The following is a 19726-nucleotide window of genomic DNA, read 5'->3' on the forward strand; positions in this document are numbered from 1 at the left end:
AATTCGACATTATCATTGCCTCCCACACAACTATAATGCTCCCAACACAGTGGCGGGGAAAGAAATGGTATTCCCTCCTGAGAAGAAGGAGAGGACCCCCGCCCTGGGAAAAGTGCCCAAGACCCCAAAGGAGACAGACTTCCCTAGGACCCCTCCCTGGGCTCCCTCCCTCGCCGCCCCCCCCCAGCATCCACATCCCCTGCGGGGAGCACACTGTCAATCCACTGCACACAGGAGACGCCACAGCAGTGCCTAAACCAGCACTGCCCTGGCTGACAAGAACACCAGGCTGGCCCTGCTGACTGCTGTCCCCTAGTGCAAGCCAGCTTGCTAGGTGGGCAGGGTGGGGGGGGGGGCAGAGGATGGAGAGTTACCACCAAACAGGCTTCAGCCCACCACTGCCCACGGCAAAGCCAGAGCTGGACCCAGGCAAAAAGAGTGGGAAATGCAGCTCTCTTCAGCGTGGAGGACTCAGCAGTGGCCCCCAGCACGGCTGTAAATCATTCCAGGTGCCAGGATGGCAAGGGGGCCCAGGCCATGATGGACAACAAAAACAGAGATCTTCTCTAATCATGACGGGGGGCGAGGGGGGGGGAAGGGTGGCAATTCCAGGGGGAAAGACCTGAGCATGGTGGATATCAGCAGCTGCTGAACAGACAGACAAACAAAAGCAAGCAAAGACTTCACATACAAAGGCCCAGAGGCCAGAAGGAGGTCGGGCCTTCTCATGCGCTATGCTGCACTAGGAAGGCCACACCCAGAGCACAGCAGAAGGCAGACTGGCATCTGGGAACCCGTCCAGAAGAGACAGTGCGGGAGGGTGTGGGGATCCTGGGGGGATGACACGGGTGGGGGTGGACATAACAGCTGCTATCAACTGCAGTAGAGGGCAAGTTCCCAGGCTTGGGAGTCTGCCTCGTGGCTCTCTGACCTCTGGAGTGTTGCTTCACTTCTCTGAGCCCTCGGTTTCTTTGGCTGGAAAACGTGGGTTGTGGTGACATACGCACAGGGTAGCTGGGAGGACTGAATATGCCCCTGGGCAAGGGGCCCTTCCATGCTGGGCCCAGGCCCCTCTCTCTCCTCTTTCTCCACCAGAGGGAGCCGGGGGACCAGGAGCACCCCGCTTGTACCAGCTCTACCTAGCCTCCCCCAGTGCTGCAGCCTCTGCTGCTCAACTCCCACCCTGCCTGCCCTGGCTTCCAGCAGCAGCCTCTCACCCACTCCTTACAAACCCAGAGGAGGCCTGGCAGGGGAGTAGCTTGCAGCAGCTGTGGCGACAACAACAGCTACTGCATCAACAGGCCCTCCTGACACCTGGCCGAGAGAGAGGGAGGGAGAGTGGAAAGGAGGGAGACAAGGCCTTCTGCCCTCCCCCATCAACTCCCTCTCTCATCACTCATTCCAGAGCCATCTCCCCCTGCTCAAATCCTCCAGAGACCTCAGGCTCTCTTGGCCTCTTCCAGTTTGTGACCTGGTCAGGTCTTGAGGCTCCAGAAAGCTCCAGTGGAAAAATAACAGGCCTTGGAGACAGGTGGACTCGGGTTATAGCCCTAGTTCTATTAAGAACTGGCAGTGTAACCTTGAGCAAGGTCCCTTCATTTTTTGGAGCCTCAGTTTCCCCATCTCTAAAATGGAGTTGCTAGTGCTCACTGCACAGGGTCTGTTGCGAGGACCAAAAGAGGTAATAATGGATGTGCAAATATTTATGGTTAGGAGAAATTTGAAGTACCATCTAAAATTCCCTTATTAACCCATTAGGAAATGTGAAGCAACAAACACAAATGTGTTTCACAAAATGTGAAATCCAACGAACAGCCTGGAGGCTACACAGAGGGAAGGACCGAGAGGCAAGCCTGCCCAGATGGCAGAAGCCCAGAGCTCAAGAGCAAACAGGCTTCCAAACCCACATCTGCAGGGTGGAGAATAGGAGGGGAACTGAATCCTAGAATTGGGGAAAGCCTTGGTCATTTCACAGGGCTTTCCACCAGTTCAGGAATTATGTTTTCTCTAGCCCTTCCCGATCCCCTTGAGGCAGTCCACTGCATCACCAGACCAGGTTGGAAAGTTCTTCCTGATTTATCCCCAATTTTCCCATTGCTCCCGGTTCTGCTACCTGGAGCACACATAACGAGGCTGCTTCCTCTGTCACAGGCTTGACCACTCTGGAAGTCTTCCGCAGCCAGGCTCAGGGACCACAATGCCCATCTAGTCTCCCTGTGCCCTCACCCTACCATGGTCCTCTCCTGAAAGGGTCTTGCTTGGTTGACCTGGCCCCTCCCTCCAGTGTGGGGCCCCAAGCTGCACACAGTCAGTCCTCCTGGAATGGGCTCCAAGCAGCCTCCCTCCCCTCCCCCAGGCAGAAGAGCCCATCTCCCTCTGGGGCAGCCCACACCAAACCTCAGCTGAGGGTGCACTGCAGTGAAGCCCAGCCGAGTCCTTGAGCTGCAGCTGCTGCTCCTGGGGCCCAGCCATCTCAACCCAGCACCCCAGCCTGCTGCCTCACCACGGGGGAGTTGCAGAGAGCTGTCTCCCAGCAGATTTCCTGAGGCAGAAGGCTTCCCCACCCCCAGCCCAGCCTCCAAGAGACACTCCGCTGGTTGTGGCACATGGTAGGACCAGCTGAGCCGTGAGAGGAGGAGGAAAGCTGTCCATTTGCTAGAGGACTTCAGACTTGGTCTGTAGTGGTGGCTGGATTAGTCACAGAACCATCAAATCTAAGTTGGAGGGGCCATTCAAGAGCATTCAAGGCAGATCCTGCCTTTTATAAAGATATGGGGGAACTGATGCCCTGCGAGAGGAAGGGACTCAGTCAAGGTCACAAAGCCAATCTGCAGCAGAGCTGGAAGGGGAACCTGGGTTTCTTAACTCCCAGTTCAGTATTCTTTCCAGTCCAGCAGAAGAAAAATCAGGGAGCCTTTAAGGCAGCCCTGTGATCCTGCACACCCTTGGCTCCTTCAGCTTGACATTTATCCCAACCAGCTCACCATGATATCTGCATGGAGAAATGGACCCAGCCCATGCCCCACCAACCCAAGAGATGTTGCCAAGGTGTCCCAAATAAGCAGACACACAGACCCCAGCACAGACACTGGCACTGATCCAACAAGAGAGAAGATCTGTAGACTTCCCTTGCTGGTATGCTCTTCAATTGGGTGGTGATTTTCTTAAGGGTGGAGAGGGGGTGGTCTTTGAGGAACTAGCCAAGGGCCGGGCCTCCATCTTTGCTCCCCTGGCCAGGATGTGCTGCAGTTCCCCCTCAGAGGGACGTCTCAGCCTCTAGCTGCCATTCTGGTCCCCACCTGCCTCTCTGGGAAAGGATGGAGCTGAGGCTGCCAGAGGAGAAAATATCAGGCCTGCGCTCAGGACCTGCAGAGGAGACCCGAATGGTGGGGGGAGTCGCGGCCGGGGGTGGGGGGGGGGAGGGCTTTCGTTCCCCTGCGGCTCTGAGCTGACATCGTGACAGACAATAAATATCCCAACCGGCACATCCAAATAGAATAAATAAAGAAATGAAAAGCCATCCTCTGGCAAGGATACAGGGAGGGGGTGAAGAAGTGGATGGGGTGACGACTGCTCCAAGCTCTCACTGGCCACGGTTTTGAGAAATAAGAGATGCCTGCACTCATCGGGCCAACCCACTCTGGGGAAGCTAGAGAAGGGGTATCGGCTGCCTGAGGGGGCGCCCGGCTTTTCCCGACAGGTTGGGACAGGAGAAGACACGGAATCAGGCACTGGCTTCTTACTTTACTAGCCGTTCAAGTTGAAGAGGGAACTAGCGGGGAAGAACCGGGGAAGACAAACACGCGTTCCTTACTTTCTCTGGAGGGTTGTGGCCGGGCTGGTGCTGGTACTGGTGCTGTGGCCGCCGCCGGCCCCGGGGCTGGAGCTCCTGGATGCGCCGCGGCTCAGCTGGCCCCGCTCGCGCGGTGGCCGGGGCCCCACGCCCACCGCCGCCGAATAGCCGGCTTCCTTCTCGCGGCCCGGGTGCGCCGGCCCAGCCTCCCTCCCGCCACGCTCGCGACTCAGGGCTGGGTTCTCGTGGTGCAGGTGGCACTGGGCCACGTCGCGCTCGCGGGCAGAGTAAGCAGCAGTGTCCTGGAGTGGGTAGGAGGCGTCCCGCTCCTTGTCCCGATACACAGCCTCCCGGTTCTGGTAGGCGCCGTCCCGGTTCGGGTAGCCCACGTCCCGGGCCGCCTGGTGGAACTGGCTCTCCCGCAGCTCGCGGTGGTGGAACTGGGTCTCGCGCAGGTTCTGGTACTGGCTCTCGCGGCTCGGGCTATCCCGCGCGCCGTGGGGGTCCCGGTGCAGCTCCCCGCGGTGCAGCTGGCTCTCCTCCCTCAGATCGCGGTTCTCCTGGGTGAGCTGGTCCAGCTGGCCCTCCAGCTCTTCGATGCGCCGCCGCTGAGTCTCCAGCAGCTGCTGCTGGCTCTCGATGATGTTGTTCAGCTCCAGCAGGTACTCCACCGCCCGGTTGGGGCTCTCGGATCCCGGGCCGCCCGGGGGACCCGACCCCGCCTCCATCCTGGCGGCCCAGGGGCAGGGGAAGGGGCAGGAGAGCCCGATCCCAGCTCGCTCACGGCGCCACCCTCCCCCGGGCCCAGCCGGGGGAGGGGGCCGGCGGGACGCGAGGGCGCGCACCGGGCTCGAGGGCCCGGGGGCCCGGGGGGGCCCGGGAGACAGCGCTGGGGCCGGCGGCACGGGGAGCAGGAGCTGAGGCTACCGCTGCCGCCGCCGCCGCCGCCGCCGCCGCCACGGCTCCCGAGGACGCGGCCCGCGGCGCTCCGCCCGCTGCGGAGTCACTGCGCAGCGCGGCCGCGCGGGACCGCCCCGGCCGCCGGCCCGCCCCCCGCCCCTGCCCCCACCCCGCGCGCCCGGCCCGCCCCCGCGCGTCCCACCTGCAGCCGCCGCAGGCGCCCGAAGCTGGACCTGCCCCAAGGGCCCCACGGGCCAGCCCCATCACAAGCTGCTGGAGATCTCTCCTTTTCACCGGTCCCAGGGTCCTCGCTTAATGCAGCCTAAAGAAGCCCTCCATACCCAGTCCGTTCCAACGTCCTCGGTTCCAACAGGCCCAAGATCCTCATCTAAGACCTTCCAGGAACCTCCATCCCAGGCAGCCCCCAGGTCCAGGAATCCCTCAGACTCCCCATCCCCTGGGTCTGCCAATCCCAAGTGTCAGTGTTCCTATCCCATCCAACCCCTGGACCTCCTACCTCTGGAGACCTCTCTCTAGCCCATATCATGGGCAGTCTCCAGGATCTCCCACCTCAACAAGCCCTGGGACTCCCCATCACAACTAGTCTTAGGCTCAAAGCTCCATTCATTCATTCAGCCCTCATTTTCTACTCTCCTTTGGAAATGCTCATCTCCATTTACTCCATCACCTCCATCCAATGAAATTGTACCCATCCTGCAAGACAAACACCACCTCATTGAAGCCAGCCCTGATCTCCCCAGCCAGAAGTGCTCACTTCCTCCACACTTCTTTTGTGACACTTGTGGACCTCTGTTTTACAGCCCATTTGTTTTTATTCTTGTTGCATGTCCTCTACCAGACCAAGCTCCTTAAAGCCAGAAACATGTCTTCATTCACCTTTGTGAGCAGGCTGGGATAGAAGAGAAAGCTTGAGTTTTACAAACATACAGAATTGGATTTAAATTTCATCTCTCTGAACTTCCTTTTCCCTCTCAGTAACACCTACCTCACAGGGGGTGGTCTTGGGAAAAGCATGCAAAATCATTTGGCACAGAAAAGACAACGCAGAGAATGAAAGAAAATATTTGCAAATGATATATCTGAATATGTAAAGAACTCTTACAGTTCAACAGCAAAAAGACAACCCATTTTTTTAAACGGGCAAAGTACTTGAATAGATACTTCTCCAAAGATATACAAATGACCATTAAGCACATGAAAAGATACTCAACATTATTAGCCATCAGGGGAATGGAGATAAAAACCACAGTGAGCTTTTTTTCCTAACATAAAAGGAAACTTTCACAATGTCCAGAGCCCTTGATACCCTACTGATGAAGGAGGAGGATATCCTTAAATTCCTTGCAGCAGGAACCCACTTAGGTGGCACCAACCTTGACTTCCAAATGGAACCGTACATCTACAGAATGCGGTGATAACACCTACATCATAAATCTGAAGAGAACCTGAGAGAAGTTTCTGCTGGTGACTTGTGCCATTGAAAACCCAGCTGATGTCAGTGTCACATCCTCCAGGAATACTGGCCACCAAGCTGGACTGAAGTTTGCTGCTGCCACTGGAGCCACTCCTGTGGCTGGCTCCTTCACTCCTGGAATCTTTTGTTAATGAAATCCAGGCAGCCTTCCATAAGCCATAACTTCCAGTGGTCACTGATCCCATAGCTGACCACCAGCCTCTCACAGAGGCATCTTATGTTAAGCTGCCTGCCATTGCTCTGCAAGACACAGATTCTCCTCTGCTCCAGGTGGACATTGCCACCCCAGGCAACAACAATGGAGCCCACTCCGTGGGTCTGATGTGAATACTGTCCTGGGAAGTACAATGCATACGTGACACCATCTTCCATGAGCACTCACGGGATGTCATGCCTGATCTCTGTTTCTACAGAGACCCTGTAGAGATCGAAAAGAATAAATAGGTCACTGATGGAAAGGCTGTGACCAAGAAGGAATTTCAGACCGAATGGACTGCTCTAGTTCCTGAGTTTACTGCTACTCAACCTGAGGTCACAGGCTGGACTGAAAGCATGTTGGTGCTCTCTGCACCTATTGAGCAGTTCTCTGCCAAAGATCGGAGCACTCAACCCACCACTGAAGACTGATCCCAATGCTCAGGCCAGTGAATTGGTAAGAGCCACCATTGGGTAGTATTAAGCTGTTCTCCACAGGCTCTTGAACAGAAAACGGAAATAAAGCTGTTGAAAAATAAACATCAGTTTCTTAAAACACACATATACAGTTACCACTTCACATCCACTATGATAACTGAAATAAAAAGGACAGACAGGGAGTAGTGTTGGTTGAGCATGTAAAACAATTGGAACACTCAGTCGTTACTGCTGGAAATGTAAAATGGTGTGGTTGCTTTGGAAAACCATTTGGAAGTTTCTCAAATTATTAAATATAGGATTACCATATGACCCAGGAATCCACTCCCAGGAATATACCCAAGGGAAATGAAAACATGTTTACATGAAAACTTGTACATGAATGATCATAGGAACATTATTCATAATAGCCCAAAAGTGAAAACAATTAAATGTTCATCTGTTGATGAATGGGTAAACAAAATGTGGTATATCCACATGGAGGAATATTATTCAGCCATAAAAATGATTGGAGTTCCAAAATATATAAACAGCTCATCCAACTCTCTCCCTATATATAAAAAGAACAACCTGATTTTTAAAATGGGCAGAAGACCTGAATAGACTTTTTCCCAAAGAAGATGTACAGATGGCCAACAGGCCCATGAAAAGATGCTCAACATTACTAATTATCAGAGAAATGCAAATCAAAACCACAGTGAGATATCACCTCACATCTGCCAGAATGTCTATCATCAAAAGACCACAAATAACAAATGTTGATGAGGATGTGAAGAAAGGGGAACCCTAGTACACTGTTGGTAGGAATGTAAATTGGTTCAGCCATTGTGGAAAGCAGTATGGAGTTTCCTCACAAAAAACTAAAAATAGAATTGCCATATGAGCCAGCAATTCTACTCCTAGGTATATATCCAAAGAAAATGAAAACATTACTTCAAAAAGATATATGCACGCCAATATTAACAGAGGAATGGATAAAGAAGATGTGGTATATGTACAAGATGGAATACTGTGCATCCATAAAAAGAACGAAATTTTGCCATTTAAAACAATATGGATGGACTTGGAGGGTATTATGCTAAGTGAAATAAGTCAGACAGTGAAAGACAAATACTGTATGATATCATTTATATGTGGAATGTAAAAAATAAAACAAACTAATGAGTATGACCAAACAGAAACAGACTTACAATTATAGAAAACAAATCAGTGGTTACCAGTGGGGAGAGGGAAGGGGAGAGAGACAATAGAGGGGTAGGGAGAACTACTGTCTATAAAATAAGTAAGCCAATAGTTAAAAATGGATAACCAACAAGGACCTACTGTATAGCACAGGGAACTCTTCTGAATGTCATGTGGCAGTCTGAAAGGGAGAGGAATTTGGGGGAGAATGGATACACATTCTCCCCCATGGCTGAGTCGCTTTGTCAACAACCCGAAACTATCATAACATTGTTGATTGGCTATGCTGCTGCTGCTAAGTCACTTCAGTCGTGTCCGACTCTGTGTGACCCCATAGACGGCAGCCCACCAGGCTACCCCGTCCCTGGGATTCTCCAGGCAAGAACACTGGAGTGGGTTGCCATTTCCTTCTCCAATGCATGAAAGTGAAAAGTGAAAGTGAAATCGCTCAGTCGTGTCCAACTCAGCGACCTCAAGGACTGCAGCCTACCAGGCTCCTCTGTCCATGGGATTTTCCAGGCAAGAGTACTGGAGTGGGATGCCATTGCCTTCTCCTGATTGGCTATACTCCCAATACAAAATAAAGTTTTTTAAGAATAAATAAGCTATAAGGATATATTGTACGGCACAGGGAATATAGCCAATTTTTACAATAACTATAAATTGAGGCTAACCTTTAAAAATTGTGAATCACTATATTGTACACCTGAAACTTATATAATATTGTAAATCAACTATACTTCAATTTTTAAAGGAGGGATGAAGTACTAATACATGCTAAAACATGGATGAACCTTGAAAACATTATGCTAAATTATGCTAAAAGAGACACAAAAGTCCACATATTGCATGATTCCATTTAGATAAAATTCCAGAACAGGCAAATCCATAGAGACAGAGAGTAGAGTAATGGTTGTTAGGGGCAAGGGCATGGGTTGGGAAAAGAGAAGTGACTGCTATGGGGTTTTGGGGAGGGAGAATGAAAATTTTCTAAAATTAGATGGTGGTGATGGTTGCACAATCCTGTTAATTCAAAACCATTGAACTGTACATTTTAAAAGGGAGAATCTTAAAAAAAAATTAAATAAAAGGGAGAATCTTATGGTATGTGAATTGTATCTTGATAAAAACTGCTTTTTAAAAACACTTTGCACAGAGTCTAGCATATAACAGCAGCTACAGTTAAAAAAAAACAACACATCTATGGTGCTTACCATGTGGCAGGCCCTGTGCTAAGTACTCTACATGCACGAACTCAATCTGCATGATAATCCTGTGAGGTGGATGATGTTATTACCTCCATGTCATGGATGGGGAAAGTGAAACCCAGAGGTTGAATGACTCGCCCAGGGTCACACAGAAGCATAGCCAGGAAGCTCAGATGTTTCTTTTTCACATCTCTGTATCTTTCCTTAATACCTTGTACAAAATAGGTGCTCCATAAGAGTTAAATTAATACAGGTATCAAATACTTCTATTTCCAGCAAATATTTACAGAGTATTTACAGAGTATTCCTGTCCTATGTTCCTGTTTCCTGTCCCTGTTTCTCTCATTCAGATTGTGAGGCAGCAGGCAGATGGGTACAAAGTTTCAGTCACAAAATATTTATTGTCTATGTGTCAAGCAGTATTCTAGACACTGAGGATATAGCAAAGAACCAAATAGATGACAGTTCCTAACCTCAGAGCTGACATTGTACTGGGGGAGAGAGACAATAAAGAACTAGAATACATAGAGCATGTCAGATGGTGTACTAAGTTGAATAGTATCCCCCCAAACTTGATGTCCACCCTGTGAATGTGATATTTTTTGGAAATTCGGATCTTTGCAGATGTACTTAAGGTAAAGTCATATTCTATTGGCATGGGTCTTCTCTAATGGGTTAGGAAGATCCCCTGGAGAAGGGAAAGGCCACCCACTCCAGTATTCTGGCCTGGAGAATTCCACGGAATACAGTCCATGGGGTTGAAGAGTTAGACATGACTGAGCGACCATTCAGGTATGACCTAAATCAAATCCCTTATGGGAAGTAATAGATTTAAGGGACTAGATCTGATAGAGAGCCTGGTGAACTATGGACGGAGGTTCGTGACATTGTACAGGAGACAGGGATCAAGACCATCCCCATGGAAAACAAATGCAAAAAGGCAAAATGGTTGTCTGAGGAGGCCTTACAAATAGCTGTGAAAAGAAGAGAAGCGAAAAGCAAAGGAGAAAAGGAAAGATATTCCCATTTGAATGCAGAGTTCCAAAGAATAGCCAGGAGAGATAAGAAAGACTTCATCAGTGATCGATGCAAAGAAATAGAGGAAAACAACAGAATGGGAAAGACTAGAGATCTCTTCAAGAAAATTAGAGATATCAAGGGAACATTTCAGGCAAAGATGGGTTCGATAAAGGACAGAAATGGTATGGACCTAACAGAAGCAGAAGATATTAAGAAAAGGTGGCAATAATACACAGAAGAACTATATAAAAAAGATCTTCACAAGCCAAATAATCACAATGATGTGATCACTCACCTAGAGCCAGACATTCTGGAATGTGAAGTCAAGTGGGCCTTAGAAAGCATCACTATGAACAAAGCTAGTGGATGTGATGGAATTCTAGTTGAGCTATTTCAAATCTTGAAAGATGATGCTGTGAAAGTGCTGCACTCAATATGTGAGCAAATTTGGAAAACTCAGCAGTGGCCACAGGACTGGAAAAGGTCAGTTTTCATTCTGGTCCCTAAGAAAGGCAATCCCAAAGAATGCTCAAACTGCCGCACAATTGCACTCATCTCACATGCTAGTAAAGTAATGCTCAAAATTCTCCAAGCCAGGCTTCAGCAATATGTGAACCGTGAACTTCCAGATGTTCAAGCTGGTTTTAGAAAAGGCAGAGGAACCAGAGATCAAATTGCCAATATCTGCTGGATCATTGAAAAAGCAAGAGAGTTCCAGAAAAACATCTATTTCTGCTTTATTGACTATGCCAAAGCCTTCAACTGTGTGGATCACAATAAACTGTGGAAAATTCTTAAGAGATGGGAATACCAGACCACCTGACCTGCCTCTTGAGAAACCTGTATGCAGGTCAGGAAGCAACAGTTAGAACTGGACATGGAACAACAGGCTGGTTCCAAATAGGAAAAGGAGTACGTCAAGGCTGTATATTGTCACCCTGCTTATTTAACTTATCTGCAGAGTACATCATGAGAAACGCTGGGCTGGAAGAAGCACAAGCTGGAATCAAGATTGCTGGGAGGAATATCAATAACCTCAGATATGCAGATGACACCACCCTTATGGCAGAGAGTGAAGAGGAACTGAAAAGCCTCTTGATGAAAGTGAAAGAGGAGAGTGAAAGAGTTGGCTTAAAATTCAACATTCAGAAAACTAAGATCATGGCATCTGGTCCCATCACTTCATGGCAAATGGGGAGACCGTGGAAACAGTGTCAGACTTTATTTTTTTGGGCTCCAAAGTCACTGCAGATGGTGACTGCAGCCATGAAATTAAAAGATGCTTACTAATTGGAAGGAAAGTTATGACTAACCTAGACAGCACATTAAAAAGCAGAGACATTACTTTGCCAACAAAGGTCCGTCTGGTCAAGGCTATGGTTTCTCCAGTGGCCATGTATGGATGTGAGATTTGGACTGTGAAAAAAGCTGAGTGCCGAAAAATTGATGCTTTTGAACTGTGGTGTTGGAGAAGACTCTTGAGAGTCCCTTGGACTGCAAGGAGATCCAACCAGTCCATTCTAAAGGAGATCAGTCCTGGGTGTTCTTTGGAAGGACTGATACTGAAGCTGAAACTCCAGTACTTTGGCCACCTCATGCGAAGAGTTGACTCATTGGAAAAGACCCTGATGCTGGGAGGGATTGGGGGCAGGAGGAGAAGGGGACGACAGAGGATGAGATGGCCGGATGGCATCATCGACTCGATGGGCATGAGTTTGAGGAAACTCCGGGAGTTGATGATGGACAGGGAGGCCTGGCGTGCTGCGATTCACGGGGTCGCAAAGAGTCGGACACGACTGAGCGGCTCAACTGAACTGAACTGAACTGAGCGACTTTCACTTTCACTCCATCTAATGACCGGTGTCCTTAAAAGAAGAGGGAAATTTGGACGTTGATACACACACACAGAATATCATGTGAAGATGAGGGTAGAGCTTGGAGTCTCCACGCTAGGGAACACAAAGGATTGCTGGCAACCACCAGAAGCTAGAAGAGGCATGGAAGGATTATTCCCTCCACCCTTCGTAGAGAGCATGGCCCTGCACTCTATGAAGAAGTCCCATTTCAGATTTCTAGTCCCCAGAACTGAGAGAGAATAAATGTCGGCTGTTTCAAGCCACCCGGTTTGTGGTACTTTGTTATGGCAGCCCCAGGAAATGACCCCAGATGGTGCTCTGGAGAAAGACAAAGCAAGGAAGGATGATGGAGAGCTCTGGGTGAATTAAACATAGCCTGTGCCCTAAGGGAGCTCCCAGTCTAGTCAGAGAACTACAATCAATCCTATGTCCCAAGAAGGAGTAACAAAATGCAATGTGCAAAGCACAAGAGTGGAGTCACCAGGACTAGGATGTTGGGAGGTCTTTATGTATTTGAGCTGGGCTGAGGATTTCAACAGGTGGAGGTGGTAGAGCTGAGAAACACCTGTTGGAGTCCCGTGCCATGGAAGGAAAGGAAGAGAGTCAGGAAAACTGTGTTTAGGGAACCATGCATAATTTGATTGAAGAGAGAAATAGAAGCACAAGTGTGTGTGCGTGCACATGTGTTGTAAGAGACAGGAGGAGATCAGAAGACATGGCCTGATTCCTCTTGGAGAAGATTCCAAAGCCAAACAAGAGCATTTGGACCTTCTGTTATAGGCAATGAAAAGTCATGGAAAGTTTTCTGAGCAGGAGAGTAACAGGCTAGGAGGGAAGGGGTTCCACATGGATGTTATGTGTACTGAATATTACACACTACAAACGGTTCTTTAAAACTAATTTATTTGTTTTTGGCTGAGTCTTTCTTACTGTGCACAGGCTTTCTCTAGTTGCAGTGTGCAGGCTTCTCATCGTGGTGGCTTCTCTCATTGTGGAGCACAGTCTTTAGTGTGCATGGGCCTCAGAAGTTGTAGTTTAAGGGCTCCAGAGCGCAGGCTCAGTAGCTGTGGCACACGGGCTTAGTTGCTCTGTGGCATATGGGATCTTCTGGGACCAGGGATTTAACCCATGTTTCCTGCATTGCAAGGCAGATTCTTAACCACTGGACCACCAGGGAAGCCCAAAAGGGTTTTTTTTTTTAATTGGCTCATTGTTGTCGTTCAGCAGAGACTGTGGCACTACCTTCTTTTCCTGCCTGCTGCCTCCGGAGTCATTTCCCAGAAGCCTCGATCCCTGGTGTGATTGCTCCAGTTCTCCTTACCCCAGCGCCAGCTTTGCCAAGGAATGCAGAGCTAAAGCAAGAAAGAACCCTGAAAACCACATCTCACCACTGCCAGTACCCAGTCAACAAGAACTCATCATGATGATGAGAGCCATGAAATATTTTCCTCAGATTCGAAGGTGGCATCTGTTCAAATTGGTTTTTCCTATTGGGTTCTCATAGCTCTACCACGAGCAGATCTTCTACACTGTTAGCTGCCAGACATGAGATGGGAAAATAAAAAAAAAAATTTTTTTAAATCATCAGTCTTTTCCCTCAGTTTTATACTCCAGAATGTTCAAGCTGGAGCTTAGAGATTAACTCATTTTTCAGATGAGAATGCTGAGGACCAGAGAGAAATGATTTGCATATAATTGCTGTGTGATCAGTAGGTTGTAACTCCTTACTTGGGCTATTTCCTGAGGTCTGCTATTCCAAAGAGTCTTGAGATTGAAGACTGTAAAGAGCACGACAGTGGGAAAGTGATGATCTGTGAGGCACAGAGAAGAAAGAAAAAGGAACAGAAAAGGAAGACTCATCCCTGTGGAGATCCCTAAAGAGATAGCAGTGCTTAAAACTGAGACAGCATTTTGCTAATTAATTAATTATCCTTCCGGCCCCTTTCCCACTAGTGGGGGAAGGGGCCAAGATGTATGTGAAGTACCTGTCAGTCTTGAACAGTCTCACAGAAAGCAATCCTAATAGACTAGTCTGGGTTTTGTTTTAGGAAAAATTTTCTCTCTGAAGATGATTTGTAAGCATGATTCTGTCAGAACATAAAACCACATAATCCAATGTGTTTCCAATTTTGTCCTAGCTTCCATAAAACTTCGAGCCAAATTCAGAGTCCAATTATAATCCAGTTCATTTTAGGTACCTGGCAACATCTATTCAGGCTTCCTTTACATGGTCTCTGGTCTGTTTTCTTCCCCATTTTTATCCCTAATTGTCTTTCTTTCATGTTGTAACTGATGAGTTGTCTAATATCCTCTTTAAAGTAGGCAGAATATAAATCTTACATAAACTAAACTGTGTTTACAGATGCTAAGGAGATTTGAACCAATGAAGAGTATTTGAAGGAACAGATGATATTAGGCCTGGAGGAGAGCAGGCTTATGAAGATGTGGTTCCTGGCTGTGAATACCCAATATGTTGTCAGGGGGCAATGTAGTGGAATTATTCTGCTTAGCCCCAAAGGACACAGCCAGAAGCAATGGGTGAAAATTACAGGGAGACAGATTCCCAGAGGGAAGTGGTGTCTCATAGGTGAAGCCTAGCGGAAAGAGTGAGTTAACCATCGATGGAAGTCTTCAAATAATGGCCAGATGGCCTCACTTGAAGGGTCTATTGCATAGGAAATGTAAACACTGGATGGAAGTGTTGGATACAATGACGTTAAAGGTTCTTTGTAGCCCTAATATATGCAAACACAGTTCTAGATGTAGACAAGAAGACTGGGGAGGGGCAGGTGGGGAGAGGAGACGGGAAAGAAAGAAACAAAGGTTCACGGAATTCTGAAACATTTTCCCTAAAAGCAGTGAACCCTAACTGCTCCTGAGACTCTTGTAAAAGGGAAAACTGTCCAAAACTAGAGTTCAAGTCTGCACTTCCCCATGCCTATTCTTTGTGAAGCCTAGAAGAAATGGAAGCAATCACTCCACTGTTCCCACTGCCACCTAACCGGCTGGTATTCAAGGAAGAGCAGGTCAAGACTTTTAAAGCTAGAAGGGGCCTGAGGGATTTTGTAACCCCAACCTTTCATTCTAGAACCAAAGAGAATGAGGCCCAGAGAGTGTAAGGAGCCTCTGTATCTGTCAGCCACTTCACCCGACCCTATGCTGCTGAAGGGCAGAGACTTTTGTTTCGTTTACCTTTCCCCAAGCCCAGTCTGACCCCAGGTCCTTGCACATGATGTGTGCACGGTAAGCAGTTGGAAAATCGAATTGCCCAGGAGGGCTGGAATCAGAAGTTAGGTCTTTTGACCTCCAACCTATGATAATTTCCATGACCAAATTTCATTCAGTTCAATTCCCCAGACATTTTATTTGGCATTTCTGTATGCCAGGCTTGGAGCTATAGCAAAAATGAACAAGAAGCAGGCTGTGCCCTCAAGAAGCAAACAGCTCCTCCTGGGAGCTGGGCTCTTCCCCTCTCAGGCCCTGCACACCTGCTGTTCCTTTGCCATAGAAAGCTGTTTTCGGTTGCCTTTGCCTACTTACTGCCTATTCATTCTTCAGATCTCAGTTCAAATGTCAGTTCATCAGCAGCTCCTTCTCTCACTCCCAGATGAGGCAGAACCCTCTGGTATATGCTTTCGGTGAGTCCCTCTCCTTCCTTGAACTTAGCAAGTGTGTAATTACATATTGATTTGTGTGATTCTTTGTTTGCTTCCCTCCCACCTCCCTCTCTAGACTGTTAGCTCTACAAGGGCAGATATTCCGTCTGTTTTGCGCCCCCCCCCCACCCACTATACCACAAGTCTGGCAAAAAGCCTGGGACATGGTAGGTAAACAATAAGCAATCTATGTTTGTTGAATACATGAATCAACCATCTAATGGGATATATAGATAGATAAATTATAACTACAATTCGATGTGATGACAGCAATAAGGTAATACAGAAATCAATTCTTTGGGAAAGAGAAAGTCAGCTCCTGTATCAATACTGCCGTGTAGAATGTATCAGTAGCTTCAGTCATGTCTGACTCTTTGTGACCCTTTGGACTGTAGCCCACCAGGCTCCTCTGTCCATGGGAATTCTCCAGACAAGAATACTGGAGTGGGTTGCCATGCCCTCCTTTAGGGGATCTTCCCGACCCAAGGGTGGGATCAAACCCAGGTCTCTTTACCTCCGCTGCATTGACTGGCAGGTTCTTTACCACTAGCGCCACCTGGGAGGCCCTTGTAGAATGTATATACTGCCAGAAAGTCAAAGCATGAGAGCAGGAAATCCTTGTGAAAGTGCCTGTTGCATTCAGACAAACCAAAGCTATGTGTCAGCATCCCTGTATGTCCCCAGTCCCCTGAGAAAAGGGCAGTTCTGCCAGAGTGGGGCAGACTAGGCAAGTGAGTGCCGATCGGGGTTTGGGCACAGCTGGCAAAATCAGACCACGTAGGGCTGGCAAGGCCAAAAAGAAGCTCCTGGAATTCAAGGTACACAGATCTTTCTGTTCCTCAGGGTTCTCTACAGGAGAAAGACTGAGAGAATTGGTCGGTCCTGGAATGACGGAACACTTCCTTACGTTTTGGGCCGGTGGAGGTTTAGACCTACTCTGAGGCATAAGAGAGTGTTGCCCTCTAGTGGTAATAATAATGATAATGATAGTGATAATAATAAGTAGGGGATGTGTGCCTTGCTAGGGTGACCAACTATCCCAGTTTGCTCAAGATAGTTTGTTTGAGCGCTGAAATTCTGCTTCCCATGGAACCTCTCAGTCCCAGGCAAAATGGTACAGTTGGTCATCTAATCCCTTGATGGTGTTCAACACACTCTGGATACATATCATCTCATTAGATGGCTCATAGCCCCCACGGCCAGGAATCAGGATTCAGCTCCACAAATCTGCAGAGCTTTTAGAGATTCAGCCTGTTTTCCCAACGAGAAAAGATGGCCCAAGAGAAGGGAAGTAACTTCCTTTTTCAACATCACATTACAAAATGGCAGAACGAGGATCAGCATCTAGGTGTCCAGACCCACAGCTCCGTGCTGCGTGCCTCTGCCTGGCATGCCCTTACCGACTCTGTCAGTTTGTCTCTGCTCTGCATCCTCCAGGAAGACTTCTGTAAATTACTCACCCCTTAATTCTTACAGAAAGCTTCCCCCTCTGAAAGCCTGAAATACTCATTTGGCACTTAGCATGTGCTATAAGTACTGTTTTGGTTTTTTTTTTTTTTTTTAAATCCTTTACATGTATAGCTAGAAGAAAAGGAAAGCTCCTCAGCCCCTCACCCCCAACCCCAGGCCATACTGGAGAGGAAAGCAACCTCTGGATGGAATAGTCTCAGGGTGCCCATAGTTTGTTCAGGGACCCGAGGAAAGTGCATTTGGCATTGCAGAGCAAGGAAAGAATCAGAGAAAGCCTTTTGCAGTCACCAGGTGGGATGGATTTGAGAGCAAAGAGTTGAACAGAGGTGAGAATACATCCCTCTGCAGCCTTGGGGGAAAGGAAAGAGAGTGAAGCCTTCCTTGCCCCAGTGATACCATCAGGGGATGGGTTCTAGTTTTCTTGCTACCAGAATTGCAGTGTCCTCTGCTTCCCTGGTTCCTGACAAGGACCCCCCAAATCAGCTTTTGCCTCTCCCCTCCACTGAGACAAATTTGCAAACTCCCACATCTCTGTGGAAACGGCAGAGAGCAGGAGAGAAGAAAAAAGGAGAAAAATCCACCCACATGCCAACAAACTGGAAAAAAAAAATAACCCAGGCCTTGTCTCACTCAGCTGTTGGCTTGCTGCTCCCTCCTACTGTGGCGGCTGCTCCTGCCTCCTGGACAGGGGCCTAGCTCTGTGCAGTCCCCCTTCCCACCCTGCGTTGGCTTTTGTCAATCCCCCTCCCTCCATCTCAGCTATGGGGAGAGAAGGTCCTGGAGCCCAGGGTAGGAGAGCTGGAAGGAAGGACTGGCAGAGCCACCAAATGCTTGGAGCCAGCTACAAACTCAGTTCCCATCACTGTTTCCCGAAACCATGCAGGAGACCCTCTTCTCACCCCAGGGACGAAGTCAAGGAGTTCTCACCCACCAGGCAACCTCTCCCTCAGATACCCCTGCCCATTGAAACCTCTGCTGCCTCTCTCTACCATTTCATGTCTAAACTCTGTTTTTGGTCTAACTCCCTCTACTCCAATCTTTTCATACCCTATCCTTTCTTCACCTTCTGCCCCAGTTCTGGAAACCACATTTTTTTTTTAAATGGAATGTGTTGCTAGGAAAGGAGGGCTCTGGTCATCACTATTAAGAACTACCAAGGAAAACAGAGATGTTTAGCCTGCAGGAGAGATTATTTGGGCTCAAAGAATTATGGGAAGATGGAACCACAAGGAGCTTTTTGGATTACCTCGTCCAATCCTTCATTTTCTAGTTAAGGTGACTGAGACCCAGAGATGAAAGAAGACCTGGACTGTCATGGAGAAGGGACAGCTTTGGTCTGTGGGCCTCCAGAAAACTGAAGGAGAACCAGTGGGTGAAAGATATTAGAAAATAGATTTAAATGACAGTTTTGTTTCTTCCTTCCAAATCCCTATTCCTGTTATTTCACTTCCTTCCCTTATGGTGCAGGATCTCCAATTTAGTGCTGAACAAAAGGAGTGATAATGGGCATCCCTATCTTGTTACTTATCTTAAAGGGAAAATTTTCAGTGTTCAAACATTATATACATTCCCTGTGGAATTTTGGAGGATGCTTTTCATCGGTTTAAGGAAGTTCTCTTTTATTCCTAACATGCTTAGAACATTTTTTTGTCACTAACAGGTGTTAAGTTTTATCAAAGTCTCAGCATCTTTCATAATGATTGTAAGTTATTTTTTCTCTTCTAATCTGTTTATATGGTCAAGAATGCAGTGCTAAGCTCAAGTGAAAGGTGAAATTTCTAACACACACACAAAAAAACATCCAAAGAGGCATTGGCTGCCTTATGGATCAAAGCAGTCAGCTCCAAGTGACTGGGAATGTTCAAACAGAAGTGTAGCCACTCAATAAATATTTAGGCGCCAACTCTGCTCTAGGTGCTGACAATTCAGTGATGAAGAGGATCCCTGCTCTCCTGGTGGTCACATTTTAGAGAAAGGATGACAGATATAAACAACCAACAAATATAGGAACAGGATCATTTCAGAAAGTAAAAGTGTTTTGAAAATACTGTACAAAGGTAATGTGACTGGGTAGATCTGGGGAACAAGATTAAATAGTCAGTAAAGGTCTCTGGACAGATTTGGGATATATTTTTACCTGAACAGCACTATCAATCAACTTGACCACATTGTCACTTATAGACTACAAGATTAGTGAGGGAAAGTCTCTCGTAGGAGGGAAAGTTGAGGTGAGATTGAATGACAAGAAAGTGATCATTTCAGGAAGATCCAGAGACATGGCTTCCCAAGCAGGGTGAAACACAAGGGTGAAAGCCGTAGAGTGGGAATGAACTTGGGGTATTTAAGGGATTACCAGTCAGAAGAAGTCTGATTGGTACTAAATGAAGTAGGAGAGAAATTCTGAAGCAAGCCTGTGTACGACCATGCCAGCCATACAAAGATGTTTATTCCAGGTACAATGACAAGCCACTAGAGGGTTTTGAGTTGGGATTGACATGTCTATGATCATTCTG

At 47.9% G+C, this 19726-nt stretch overlaps 1 protein-coding gene and 1 pseudogene across 2 annotated transcripts in view; one reads left to right on the forward strand and one right to left on the reverse strand.

Moving 5' to 3' along the window:
- Window positions 1-4530, reverse strand: part of IQSEC2 (IQ motif and Sec7 domain ArfGEF 2) — a 76750-nt gene extending 72220 nt beyond the window's left edge. For both annotated transcript variants that reach the window (XM_061138000.1, XM_061138003.1), the window contains exon 1: window positions 3815-4530. In XM_061138000.1, the coding sequence (XP_060993983.1) occupies window positions 3815-4521 (707 nt within the window). In that variant the 5' untranslated portion in view covers window positions 4522-4530. The remainder of the gene's footprint in view (window positions 1-3814) is intronic.
- A 1470-nt stretch (window positions 4531-6000) lies between these two features.
- Window positions 6001-6815, forward strand: LOC133052050 (small ribosomal subunit protein uS2-like; annotated as a pseudogene).
- The last annotated feature ends 12911 nt before the right edge of the window (window positions 6816-19726 follow it).

This window comes from Dama dama, chromosome X (genome assembly GCF_033118175.1).
Source record: "Dama dama isolate Ldn47 chromosome X, ASM3311817v1, whole genome shotgun sequence".
Taxonomy (NCBI): domain Eukaryota; kingdom Metazoa; phylum Chordata; class Mammalia; order Artiodactyla; family Cervidae; genus Dama; species Dama dama.